Raw genomic sequence first — 14,733 nt, 5'->3', positions numbered from 1 at the left:
AGACATTCATAAGCAAACAAAACATATATATAAAACACAGAAATGAAAATAACAATAGAATCAATCCTCCAAATTGTGATCAAACAAGTATAATATTAAGTGCGGATCCATGGTTCTTTTAATGTGGGATCGAGCGTTAACATAATATTAATAGTCAAAAATAGATAGCAAAAATTTAAAAGTAGTTTCATTCTGTAACCCCCTTCATCTTCCTCTCCCCCACCCCTCCATTGATTTCGTCACTTAATAAATGCATGGTGATATCTTCCAATATTAATTAACAATTAATTATTAAACAATTTTAATAAGAAAAACCTTGTCTAATGCTAGGCATACTGTAAATACATTTTCAATGTTAAGCGTTGATTTAGAATATTGGTTTTTGTTTAAAAGTGTCAATAATATTTTCATGTAATTTTTTTAATTTTTCAGTACGTGACTGCAGACCACGCTAGGCAACAAAATGATCGTACGTTTCTGTAAGTGCATATTTATAGCCTCTTTAATCCTATACATGTGTTTGTAAATTTCATTTTAAACTTCGGCCTAACTTTTACTCCATTAAATACCATTTACAACGCTAAATAAATATAGGGTAATGTTAGATTAACAGCTGATTTTATTCTTTGATGATATGAGTTTGAAGGTCTTGTGTCTGCCTGGGTACAAAACAAGATAGGAATCTTTAGGAATTTTACATTTCACAATTTTTCAGCGACAGTTTATAAAATTTTACGTGGTATTTTAAACGTTATTTTTAAGTCATGTTAAATCCATCCGCTACAGGCAATATGATTAGTTATGTATCCCCAAACCAACTCCCAACTTTTTGAGGAAATCGAACATGAAACAATGGTGAGGCCTATCTTCACCACACCACCCTCTCCCTCTTTATTCTTTTTTTGCCAAAATTCTTTTTTTTTTTGTCTTATGTGGGTTCATCCCACTTTTATTTCCAACATATACATTTTCATATAAATACTGTAGTGTATAGTGTTAAAACATTGCACTTAATTTGTTTCACAGGCAAGTGTTCCCTTAAAGGTGTCCCCTGAATAAGGGTGGCCCCAAAGGAAGGGTTTACTATGTTTGTATTATATATTAGTGTTATTATTTATTGCTAATATTTTGTATGTGCAGAATTTTTGGATCGTCAGATGTGTAAATGTGTTAAGTGACAGATAAATGAGTTTTAGTCACATGATAAATAATGTAGTTGCTAGCGAGTGAATGAGTTTGTCGCGTGACTTCATACCAATATGTGCTCATATCATCATTAAATTACCATTTGCTAGGCTTGGGTATCTATGTTTAATGTGGGTAATAAAAGCTCACTGCGTCACTGAATTTTATTCTGTACTTGAGATTAGTTAGACTTAGGGTAGTCTACAAGATTTTGTTATCACTGCATAGGCCCTACTTTCTTTTCTACGCCGGGGTGGATCCAGGGGTGTGTGGAGTGCTAGCGCTTCCTGGTTCCATCCCTTTTTATGCTATCCTATGTTTGTTATGCTATTTTAATTTGAGAGATGCTGGAGGATGAATATTCTGCTCTGGTTTCTTAGGCTAGGATAAATGTGTATGTAGTTTTATGTTGGTCAGCACTGACTATCTTTAGTTTCTTCAACTAGTTTCACCACGGCTACCAGGTTTTGTAATGTGAACAGTTCAATGACTCTAGTATAGAAATCAGACAAGCCATTACACAATCGAAAACAATTTTTAACAAACACTTTAATATGCTACTTAAAGGTTGTCGACTCCAGCTATATGACATAGAAGAGGAGGATCGAAAATGTATGTATAATAAATCTATGAGTTCAACACATAAATATATTACTTCAGTTATGTATGACAATGTCATCATTTTCTGCCAACTTATAAAACTCATCAATATAAACAAAGTAATGATTTCATATCATTATACAGCATCATGACATAGGTTATCATGTGATATCAATTGAATTGCATAAGAATTGCATCGTTCAGATGAGGTTACTGAACTATAGTCCAATGGGATGATAATATAGGTGACATCAAATAGATGTAGACCAGGTGTAAATCTGGTTTCCTTATGTGTCTAGCGTCAGATGTCATCCCCTTGTAACCCCAGTCTGTTACTGTGTCAATTGAATAAAAGTTACATTCATAAAATGTGGTATGTCAACATTTGTTATTACGATGCATATCATAAACTCTGTTCTATTGAGGATTTAAAGATGGTAACTAACGCCAGTCTGTATCAGTAGAATTTTTAGAAATTGTTTCTTCTCAACATGCAAATTGTAAGCTCTATCTGTAGACATTTTTAAAGCACATATACAATATATGTTGTGTCTTCGGTTTTGGTTTGGTAATTCTTATATATAGTATAGTACAATGTAGGCATATATAATAAGTTTTGTATTAAATAATAGCAACCTTGCATTGTCACTGATGCGCCACTCGACAAAACAGCTATCTGTGCACACTCAGAAAGGGTGCAGGTCAAGTCGGCCCCAAACCGTCTCGGCCAAAGTCAAGTCGGCCCCACGTCAAGTCGGCCCCAAGTCAACTCGGCCTCAAGTCAACTCGGCCTCACGTCAACTCGGCCAAAAACTAATCGGTCAACTCGGCCTCACGTCAACTCGGCCAAAAACTAATCGGTCAACTCGGCCCCATTAAAGTATGGAACGCAAAAAGTGCTTAATATTATTATGATTATTACTATCCACGCTTTAAAAAAAATGAAGAAATAAGAAAAATACTCATATAAAAAAAATGATCTCATTACCGATATGAATAGAAGTACCCGCATTTTGGCCATAGAAAAAATGATCGTACATCGTTTTGGCGTGCCTCGTTTTTGTCCATGATTTGCGTTTTTAAAAAAGGGGAATCCCCCGGTCAGCGAAAACACGTAACAGTTGTAGATATCGAAATAGCTACCAAAGGCGCAGGGAGGCGCAGCTACGAATTGGTTTCAGATGTTGTCGCCTCATCAAATGGATATGCATACACTGAAAAAAATCTACGCGTGATTCAACCATGGAGTTAACATTAATATTTTATACCTCAATGTTCAACCAAACAATCTTACTACACCTAATAATTCATGTCTTCGCATATCGGACATTAAATTTTGACGCACGGACGAACATACGCGCCGACGTACGTGCATCATCATTATTGGGCCTACAATGTGTTCCTATTTATTATCCAAATGTTCATTGTAATCATTAGTAATAGTATGATTGCTTATCATTCTTATTTTTGTTGCTAAATGTATCATTGTCTAAATATTAATATTCATTAAAAGTCAGAATTATTCATAGGTAAAAAAATGTGAAGAAATATCAATCCCCTTCCTTTGCACTTTTTGCGTTCCATACTTTAATGGGGCCGAGTTGACTGATTATTTTTTGGCCGAGTTGACGAGAGGCCGAGTTGACTTGGGGCCGACTTGACTTGGGGCCGACTTGACTTGGGGCCGACTTGACTTTGGCCGAGACGGTTTAGGGCCGACTTGGATCGAAATCCTCAGAAACATGTGAGCATGGATTCAATTGTCACAAGACACATTAAAACACCACTGTTATTATTTACAAACATAATCTCCAGTAAAATGGTTTGAGGTATTGTATAAAATCAAAGCAACCATAAAATTATAGAGAAACTCAACAGTTCTTTTCAGAACTAATACATGTGGTGTACCGCAAACTTTATATCAACATTTAATTTCGCCATGCAAACCTTCAAATAATACATAAAATATAATAAAGTAATATAAAATATTGGGCCAGAGCTTAGACAAATATTTTACTATTTGCTTATTATATATTAAATGAAATCTATTTTAATTTGTTGTTCAATTTTGGCCTAAAATTTAAAAATAATAGTGACATTAAATGTCAGTTGAAATTGAGGTGTAAAAATAAGAAAACCAGCTTCTGGACTCATGCCATCAATTGATATACATTTTTAAAAGAGGTAATTAATTTGGAGCCGCTTATGTGGTGAAGTTAAACTATAAAGTATAGGAAGAGGATGATGGAAATTTTACTGATTTATGTCGTTTGTCGTGACAGTTAGATTCTACTTAAATAATTTAAATGACAGCTTTGTAGCATATAAATCCTGAGTCAAGTGTTTCCTGATATGATAAGATGGCATGGGTGTTTGTCCAGGTAGCCAATTTTCCTTCATTGCTTAAATAAATAGCAGTTTCCTTCTCTCCACAGAATTTGTTCAACAAGGTCCATAGTACTTGCCTCTACCATTGTCTCTTCTTATTGTACACATTGAATTACAAACTCATAATACAAATTTTGATTAAAACGTAAAAAAGGCAGTGGCTATCAAAGATGATCAATTTCATCCGGCCTCTAGTATGTTCCAGTTGATGCGCAACGGTCGGCGATTTCGTTCTATTAAGGCCAATAAGGCACGATAGATAGATAAAATAGTTTCTTTCCAGGAGCTATTAGAGCCTTAAACATCATATAGACACATTGAAATGTTTTTGTTTTAAATATGTGTTGTGTCCGTTGGATATTGTGTTCTGCCAACAGAGCAAACAGAATTTCTATGTTTTTTTTCTTAAAAGAGTGACAATAAATGATACTTGACTTGACTTGACTGATAATAATACACACTCTAACCCACTGAAAATGTATATATATATATATTGATTGATATTATAATGTTTTAAATATTAAAGTTTAAAATAATAATTACAATTGAAACTATAGCTAAACTCAACTTTGAAGTTAAAATTCTATATTCATTTTATAATGCAATATAAGATACAATATATCAAAAATAGTAAATGTTAATAATGTCCATCACCCAAATAAAATGTATAATTCCCTATATACCAAAAAATTATTTCGTGTCAAAAAGTCCTAAAGTTGTTTCTCATTTGGTGGTGAAACGACATTGAAGCTTGGCATTTCGTCTTGGTGCACGGCAAATGTATTTTTTTTAATCCACTAATTATTATCTTCCTTTACTGTGCAAAAACCTCATTTGAGTATAGTCGCCCATGGGTATTGTGTATTAAAACTTGTTCTTCATCCTCCTCCCACTGATACTCTAAAGGGTCGTTTGGTAAATTTCCTTTAAAGATGCAAAGCATTTACCAGCAGTAGGACGTGTGGTTGGAGTTCTTTCCCAACACTTCAGCATTAAGTCTTGCAGCGGGCCAGACTCCAGATCATTTAGCGCTGGCATGTGTTCACCTTTTCCAACATTCTCTGTCAACTGATTTTTGTTGTAATCGGGAAAAACCTCATCCCGGCTAAATATTTCAAAGATGACCAAACCAAATGAGTAGACATCTGCCATCATCATTGCTTTAGTGTTAAGTAATTCACCACGAAGAACCTCTGGTGCTGAATAACGCGGAGTGCCAATTTCCCGTACCATTTCGTCATCTTCCCCTGTCTTTGAATGTGATGTTTCGGAGTAGTTTTTTATCTTGCTCAAACCGAAATCTGTGATCTTTACTTCGTGCTTGTCTGCACCCTCAGCAGCAATGTTTATCAACACATTCGTTGGTTTTATGTCACAATGAGCAACATTCTCAGAATGAAGGTATCCAAGACCATTGGAAATTTCCATTGCAATAAATACTTGCTCCATATCACTGAACTCATACTCCTTGACATGCAGTTGGTAATATAGACTTTCATCCATAAGCTCCATCACGATGCAGAGGTTAGGTGTCTTGATACAGGCACCATGAAAAGTAATAATGTTCTTGTGTTTCAGTTTGCAGAAAATTCGAACTTCATCTTCAAACTCAGTCAACTTCTTTTGACTCACACGCTGGACACGTAACTTCTTAATAGCAACTTTGTCCCCTTTCATATGTCCTTCATGAATGTCGCCAAAGCCACCATGGCCAATTTTCTTGCCGAGATCAAGGTCACAGAACTGAAGAATTGGACCCTCATACCATTCAAATGGTTTTTTTGTTGCTTCTTGATTTCTTGATATGCCTAACTCAATACGATTAAACTGTTCAGACAAATGCGACTCCAAATTTCTATCTGCTCTAAATGGTGGTGTAAATTCTTCATGCTGTAAATAATAATTGGAAATATATTAAATTGTATGTACAATATGAAGTCGGGTATATATAATGAAAGCCTCTTATAATAAAAAAAAAGTGTGGAGATTATATATGAAGTATGCACTTAAATTGTAATTAAACATACCGGAGTATACATAACATGTTCAAAAGCCATCCTCAGATACACAGTTTTCTTTGAACTCACAGGCACAGTTCCAAATGGCATTCCAACTCTACCAATTCTTTGATTTGCTTCATTATCCTTATATAGCTTAACTCCAGGATTTTTAACCTGCTCTTTACCAGTGTGTGAGCTCTTCGAAATAGGCATACTTCCTCGATCCATGCCAACTCTACCAAGTTTACGGTTGTATGCATTATCAACATAGGTTTTTGGTTTAGAAGTGCTGCTTTCTGAACTGCTAGAGGGGACTACCTTGGTTCCCAGTTCCATACCAACTCTACCAAGGCTACGGTTGTATGCATTATCAACATAGGTTTTAGGCTCAGTAGTGCTGTTTGCTGAACTGCTAGAGGAGACTACCTTGGTTCCATGTTCCATGCCAACTCTATCAAGGCTACGGTTGGATGCATTATCAACATAGGTTTTAGGCTTAGTAGTCCTGCTTGCTGAAATGCTAGAGGAGACTACCTTGGTTCCATGTTCCATGCCAACTCTATCAAGGCTACAATTAGATGCATTATCAACATAGGTTTTAGGCTTAGTAGTGCTGCTTGCTAAACTGCTAGATGAGACTACCTTGGTTCCACGTTCCATGCCAACTCTACCAAGGCTACGGTTGGCTGCATTATTAGCATATGTTTTAGGCTTAGTCCTGCTTGCTGAACTGCTAGAGGAGACTACCTTGGTTCCATGTTCCATGCCCACTCTACCAAGGCTATGGTTGGATGCATTATCAACATAGGTTTTAGGCTTAGTAGTGCTGCTTGCTGAACTGCTAGAGGAGACTACCTTCGTTCCATGTTCCATACCCACTCTACCAAGGCTACGGTTGGATGCATTATCAACATATGTTTTTTTTGAAGACCCAGAACTACTGGAATAACTGCTGCTATTTCCACTACTGCCAGAGGCACCACTTGCGCTGCTACTACTAGATTTTGATTGCTTAGCGCTTCCCATAGGCTTACCAGCCCTACCCGAACGTCTGTTAGAGGCATTATTTTTGTATGTTTTTCCACTAGACATTTTTGGTACAGCTCAGCTAAATGTAATCTGCAAGATGTAATTTACATATGGATTTAGAGAGAGGCACACCTGTGGCGAAGCGAAAAAAAAATTGCTGGCCAATCATTTATAATCACTGAAAAAAGCTCAGCTTAGCTTACGGTGACACACCACAAAACATAGTTTTGTAGTCGAGTCTCACAGAATATTCACAAAATAAAATTAAATGGACCTTTATGGTGCTTTTTTTTCTAAATGATTTGAATAATAAAGGTATATCGAGAAATTGGTTTTTTTTATCACTTAAGCGTATTGCACAAGGGGACAATAATGGCTGTGGCTGTTCGAAACATGCGCGCTAGATTATTACGATTGGTTGAATGTAGATTTTAAAGGAAATTTTTTTTAATTGATGCGATGGAATGATAGTTTTAAGTTAATTATTCATTATTTTTATAAAAATTGCTGTACGTGAATACATAAACGTGGCATGTGTCAGTTATTTTTTTATTTTTTTTATTTTACAAAAGGCCGGGCCCTCTAAATCCTCGACTGCAATCACCCCTCTCCCACCTAAAAATTAAGAATCACATTTTTATATGAAATAAAACAATGAAGAATCTTGTGTACATTTCCAACAAATGTTACTTGGATTTCTCTCCTAAATCGAAATGAACTTTAAACGGTGTGGCGGCACGAGAAAGGATCTTCAGTGTTGTTGTTTGCTGTAAGATATAACTCAATTTAAACGATATTTTTATGGCACTTAAATTTGCTCATCAGCTTTGGAATGTTCTATAAAAAGCAGATTTCACAAAGCATTTTGAATTAAAGGTAGGCCTATACAACAAACAATTCAATTTTTCATTTGTAATGTACTATAACATTAACAAATTGACAAAAACTAATCACTTTTTCTATTAAAATTCCCTAAAAGCCTTTCCCCTGATTGTTTTAATTTAGTCACAAACTTCATGGCTGGATCTGGAAGTAACTACAAAATGATTAAGAAGTAACTGATATATTCATGGGTACTGGTATATTTTAAAGCCCCATTCCCTACATTTTTTAGATGTAATTTAAGGTCAAACTACATTTAATGTAAAAATAAATATTATTTGGTCGATTCTAATAATTAAAGAGGCCTTCTATAAATCCCAACATTTATTTTGCGTGGATTTATATTTTCGTTTTTATTCTGTGATCGTGACTTTCCAGCAAAAATACTGGGTTTCCCTCAATTTGTATTAACGGATTCTGGCAAAAATAGAAAGACAAATAATGCAGCAACCAGGCAACGTCAGGTTAGGCCTATAGCTATCGTACGTACGCCTACATTGCTACTGTTTACCAGCTAGGCATAAAAAAACTAAATCTAGCTAGGCTAGGTCTAAAGACCAGCCATGAGAGGACATTCACCACAAGCTACTTAGGAAGTGCATTGTTTCTCTCGTTTTATCATACTTTAACTTAAAACGTACATTCAAGACAAGGAAATGTCCTGGTTTAATGTTTTTGAATTAATATATATGCATTATTTTCACAAAATTTCAAAAATTGTAGAGAATTGGTTCTGAAATGCAGAGATCTAAAGGCTACTTTCGTGAAATTCTTAGATTGAGAGAAATTTAATTTGCTATATGTATGTTTATTAGCACTTTTTTTCTTTCAAAATATTATTTGTAAGGCATACTCACAGTTTTTTTGGCTGAAATAATTATTCTTCTGCGTGACAACAAATTAATATAGAATAACTGCATGGAATATGAAGGTAGATATGCTGCCTTCCACCTCTCAACTGTAAAATGTGTCACACCCCGGGTTAAGACCCTCTTTTATAGAAGCTGTGGGAATTTCCAGTTTTTGTCGAAAGTTGAGGGACAATAAGCAGGAAATAATGGTTCATATTCTGTATATTGTTTGATTTAACTTTACTCAAGTTTGGACTATTTTATTGCAAAATAAAAGGAACCGTGAACCGTAAAAGTAAATGTAATAAAGAAGTTCACTGTTTATCATGAGCTACTATGAAAATATCAATCTTGAGAACCCTGATTGCTGTTTGTTTGAAAAATATAATTTTATTATTATCTGGAAAAATATTAAATGTTATTAAAGTTATCTACTTTCACAGTGGCGGATGTTACCTACAGATCATCATTATAGAGGATAATAATGTTAATAATAATATAGTACACTAACTGTGGTAACTGTGTACTGTGCTAGTATACATTAGCAACCGATTTTTTTCCTAGGCCACCCACTGTATCAATACCTATTTATATTTATATATTTAATTTCTTCAACAAATTGATGTAAATAAATATTGAGCTATAATAAGCATTACATTTTTTTTCGGGGCTTCCCCTAGATGTACGTTCGCATTGAACTTGAACGCAACGCAATCAAAACTAAATACTGAGTGAATGAAATCGGCAACAAAATGTTATATCGTCCTGTAATTAGTCACGTGTGTTTATTGGAGGGAAAAGTATGATCGTTTTGCTCATTGGTAGCATGCTACATATGAGAGTGTCTTTTTCCTGCAAATTAGAGGTGCTATTTATCATGAATTTTATGTGCGAGACTCAGAGTACCATTTTTCTGGCCATCTGGGGCGTCATTTAATAACAGGTCCCGTCGACGGCCCTAGACAGGCACCTTTTTCCGCCATGTACGTGCAAACGCTGACTTGCACGAAATGCCCTGTTGTGACGTTTTTACTCAAAGTAGGCCTATAGGGAAAATGTCACCCTTTAATAGGCTAGTACCTCAGTTTTCATATTTAAAATATCATTTTTTAATACATTTATTTAACGTGAGAGTGCCATTTCTGACCATCTAGAGGTGTTACATTTTTTTTTTTGCGGACTCTCTACATTGCGCGCGCCCCCCCCCCCCCCCCCATTCACAAAATCCTGGATTCGCCCCTGTTTCATAAACATAAACTAAATGTATATTGGACTGTGGCCTCATTATTCCCATTTTGACACCCATTTCACCTTTGCTTTAGATTTGTAGTTTTTTTTTGTATTACTAGTGCTACTAATAAGAAATCAAGAAATTACACAAACTATAATGACGTAATTGTCATGATAAAGAGAAACCTGTTCACATAGAAATCAGATCATGAATAGATGCCTTGTATGAAACCTGACCCAAAAAGGTTGTGTGCAATCACTTGGAAATACTAAATCAAATGCTGATTGGTTGATTCTATCTTATGAATTAATTTATCACTTTGAACTAGGTTAATCATGTTTATTCAACATGATCCAGATCATGTTAGGATGAATAAGTGGATCACATTATTTGATCATTTTAATATGACTGGTTTGATCATTATCAGTGGAAGCATGATTGTACAGTGAATGTGAATAAACCTACTGTACTAAGTCTTATTTTGCGTGGATCTGTTTCAATCATTGTATCCCATCCCATCATATGGGAGTAATGTTATGTTCTTTTCTCATTGTTCTTGCTAAAATACTAATAATGAATTATTTAACCATACAGTTCCACATTCTTTCACTCTTATATTTCCATTCGGGAAGTTGCTGCATTTTTACGGGGTATATTTTCATGGGCCTGGTAGCATAAGTGTGGGATGGGAAGGTGCAGAATTTATGGGGTATATTTTTGAGGACTTGGTAGCACAAGCGTGGGATGAAATTAGTAGTCTCTTCAGTTCAAAATGTTACAATTTATCGCACAATATTAACAGGGATTTAGCTATACTGGATGCTAAGCCCATCGCTAAAGCTGTCCTACCTTTTAGAAACCTAGTTTAGCTGCCAGTGTTATTGCTAACCCCATCGCGAACGATTCCCCTTTGTTCCATTTGAACTAGGCCTACTCTGATTAAATAGTGCCCCTTGCTTTACAGAGGAATATATCATCTGTTCTTAATTAATTGACCTTTAATATACTAGATAATATTATTGGTATTATGATGCAATAAAACTTAGCTTATGCTTGATTGGATTAGTGTTGGCTATAGCCATTTGAACTGCATATTAATTGTGTCGAGTATGTTAAAAATACTGAGGTTCCTAAAAATGAACTTTGGGTTTAAATATTCTGCCAATTCACATATCAAATATTGTCTCTATAAACTTTGGAGCCATTATTTATCATGTCTGTATTTTATTTTTTTTTAAATAATGAAATTACCATAAATACATAATACGTCATAACTATATGCAATTTTGTTAAATAGAAACCGTTCATACTCATTTCGGATTATACTGTACTAAACATAATGTGTGTGTGGAAACACATCACCTGCAAATAGCATAGAGTAGATGGATGATGATGAAGATGAACATGGAGTAGCTTTGTTTATCTCAACTAAGAGGACAAGCATACAGAAACAAAGAGACAAGATTCAAATCAAGTGGATAACCCAAAGCGGGGAAAACATAATTTTACTAACTGTAGCCAACTGGAAGATGGTAACTGAAAACTGATGTAGGTTTTCTTTCGTCATAGATTAAGTGTAAACAACACTGTTCAGTTTCTTCATCTTTAGCAATATTTTATAAAACGTGCAATATCTAGTGGACCCGTGCCAGAGTTTAGTATAGCCAAGATATGGTATAAACAAACCAGTTTGGTGATGAAAATGTTGATCAGTACCCTCACACACTTGGCCTACATCAGCTTCTTAATGCACCTTTGATGGTTTACTAATCAGCATCTTAAGAGGTCCTAATCACTGTTTCAAGGAGTACTAATCAGACTATTTTGCCTGCAAGCACCGTTCGCTCAACTCATACTTTATGGTCTTCTTTTTGTGTTTTAATGTTCACATTGGTATTTAAATTAACCTCTCACCATAGACAATTGTTTTACACAGAGAATAATAATTGTTAAATAATGAGTAAAGGCTCATACTGTCTGATCCAAGATTTGTTACATGTAATATTAATAGCTGTCAAAGTTCCCTATAGCTTACCACCCATGGATCCACTCCTGGTGACAATACTATATTCGTTGGTGTTAGATTTTTCAGTGGAAGATATTATAGGTCTATTCATAAACTTTATTCTATTTATTATTTTTTTTGGCATTATAATATTTGATGATATACTGTACGCATTTATTATACAGTTACTCAGCACTTCAATCATTATTAATTCCAAGACAACCAGATCATATAAAGTGATGAATCAAAGAACAAAAAATCATTTATTTTTTGTTTGCAGAGGGAGATGTATTCATAAACTTTCTCTTGGTTATTGGCATTATAATATTTGATGATATACTGTACACATTAGTCTACAGTTAGTTACTCAGCACCTCTATTATTATTAATACCAAAACAACCAGATCACAGAAAGTGACGAGACAACAAAATCAATGGTTTCTCGTATAATCATAAACTTTCTTCTAGTTGGCAATATTGATGATGTACTATATGAATTAGATTATAGTTACTCAACACCTACTTTATTATAAAAAGCTTTGCAATGACCTACGCATTGATGTGTCGTCGTTCCATGTCAGTTGGATATCATGTTATTGTTTTGTGACTGTAAACTTTAATAACTATAATTAATGTGTTGATATAAAGTTTGCGGTACACCACGTATGTATAGTTCTGAAAAGAACTGCTGAGTTTCACAACATTTCGATCAATATACTTTGATCAACCTCAGGAGTGAGAACTTCAAACAACATATAATTGTAATTAACAATCAAATCAAAATATTTTGAATAATAGGCCATTTTATTCCTTCCAACGTACCATTAAATTTGGAATACCATAGGCGGTTCTGGGGTGGGGGAGGTTGCTGTGCAGCTGTGCTCTGAATTTCGAAAATGACAAATGCAAAAGATAGGATTTCGGTCCTAATTCAGCACTTTGGGCCTCACTAATTCAAAATCTTGGATCCACCACTGAATACGTACAGAACCCTTACTTTGGTACATCCCTGTTTAGGGGACATTATTGCAGTCTTGTCATTTCAACCCAGATTAACTTTCAGTAAATGAAACTTGACAAGATTAGGTTCATCTTAAGAGAACTACTTTTTTGACAGATATAGAATATGCAAAGGTGAGTCGGTCTTTGTATCTGATTGGTTCAAAAGTACAATTTAACTAGGGCTAATATAGGCTCATCTCTTCCCTTGAGACTTGCATAGTCCGGTCACCTTATGTTTTATGAAAAAAAAAGTATTTAGTACATTAGTCATAAATAACCGATAATGCTGTATTCTGTGTTGATGATGCATTTACAGTCATATCATTTTCAGATTTATAAAAAAAAATACAATTCATCCCGAGGCATGAGTTTATTATACAATTAATAAATGTTTTTTAGTGAGACTATTTTACAAAATGTGCAATAAGGGGAGAAAATAGTGCATGGTGCATTAAAAGAAATTAATAGATCAAAGTGGCAAGGATGCAATTAGGTGTTTTACAGTAGATGCTTCTCTTCTAGGACACCCCTCCTCCACACTACTCTCCACCTTTAGGGCATCTTCTCCTCCAGGTCACTCCTCTCCATCCCACATGGTACTGCTCCTCCAGGGCACTCCACTCTATCATGTGGGACACTGCTTCCCCTCCTCTAGGGTACATCTCTCCTCTTCCAGAGCACTCCTTTCCCTCCTCCAGAAGCACTTCTCTCAGGGCACTGATCACCTTCCTCCAGTGCACTGCTCCTTCAGCATAGTAAAATTCAACCATATCTGTTCTGGATATACCAATAAATAAACCACCACAACTGTACTGTACTCTTTTTTACAGCCTACTATTTTCATAGTTTAAAAAGTTTATTCTAAAAATAACCGATTCAAATATTTTAAAGGCCTAACAACTTCAGGCCGCACCTCATGTTCATTGTTTTAATGCAAACATTCAATAGCACTTAGATCTTGTATAAATCACATAGGTCATGTTCTCATAATGTCAACATAAATGTTACCATCTGTCCTCCCTCATGTTCTTCCTATTTATTGTCAGCAGGAGAGACAAGCTGGAGGCAATGCTCATTTATCATTTTCCACTTAATTCTTTTTTTTAATTAAGATATTTATTGATATTTTTCCCTTAATGTATATCTTATCAGTGTGCCTGGCACGTGCTGTGGTTAAGCCACGATGATAATGTCATTTTGAGTCGTTCATTAAGTTTATATTATCTAATCACATGACTGTTAAGTATTTATTAGACTAAATGCATACGATATCAAAAAACTACAGCTATTACAAATAATGGATGTTTATGTATGGAATGGATAGAATATGTTTCTTTCAACGAATAAAAATAAATTATTGTATATCCATGACTACAAAACATTTATTTTATAACACACCTTTTCTAGGCTAAGGCCTATAAACAAATATCACACTCCCAATTTATCTAAAAATCGCATAAAAAAATTGATGTTCTACTGTTATATAACCTAAACACTTTTGAAAGGTTTCACAGCTCGAACAGAGAGTGCACATTTTTTCTAAATAATTCCTCCATGTTC

The 14,733-nt window shown here is 34.8% G+C and overlaps 1 protein-coding gene and 1 long non-coding RNA gene across 2 annotated transcripts in view; one reads left to right on the top strand and one right to left on the bottom strand.

The window, feature by feature from the left end:
* Positions 1 to 14,733, top strand: part of LOC144850957 (uncharacterized) — a 37,559-nt gene that overhangs the window by 2,710 nt on the left and 20,116 nt on the right. The window contains exon 3 of the long non-coding RNA XR_013614140.1: positions 433 to 479. This is a non-coding gene — a long non-coding RNA (uncharacterized LOC144850957). The remainder of the gene's footprint in view (positions 1 to 432; positions 480 to 14,733) is intronic.
* On the bottom strand, positions 4,257 to 7,282 carry LOC144849801 (uncharacterized). The gene is made up of 2 exons (XM_078706865.1): positions 6,201 to 7,282; positions 4,257 to 6,063 (listed from the first exon to the last, which is right to left on the bottom strand). Exons 1-2 carry the CDS (start codon positions 7,263 to 7,265, stop codon positions 5,074 to 5,076), a joined length of 2,055 nt encoding a protein of 684 aa, XP_078562991.1. The 5' UTR covers positions 7,266 to 7,282; the 3' UTR covers positions 4,257 to 5,073.

This window comes from Antedon bifida, chromosome 8 (genome assembly GCF_963402885.1).
Source record: "Antedon bifida chromosome 8, ecAntBifi1.1, whole genome shotgun sequence".
NCBI lineage: Eukaryota > Metazoa > Echinodermata > Crinoidea > Comatulida > Antedonidae > Antedon > Antedon bifida.
Note: the sequence above shows the minus strand (reverse complement) of the source record. Positions and strands in the feature narration are given on the sequence as shown.

Bases quoted from the DNA above. Each gene is read 5' to 3' on its own strand.
- LOC144849801 (XM_078706865.1), bottom strand. From the start codon at position 7,265: ATGTCTAGTGGAAAAACATACAAAAATAATGCCTCTAACAGACGTTCG. The intron at 6,064-6,200 runs GTATGTTTAATT...TATTATTTACAG, and splicing joins AACATGTTATGTATACTCCG to CATGAAGAATTTACACCACC.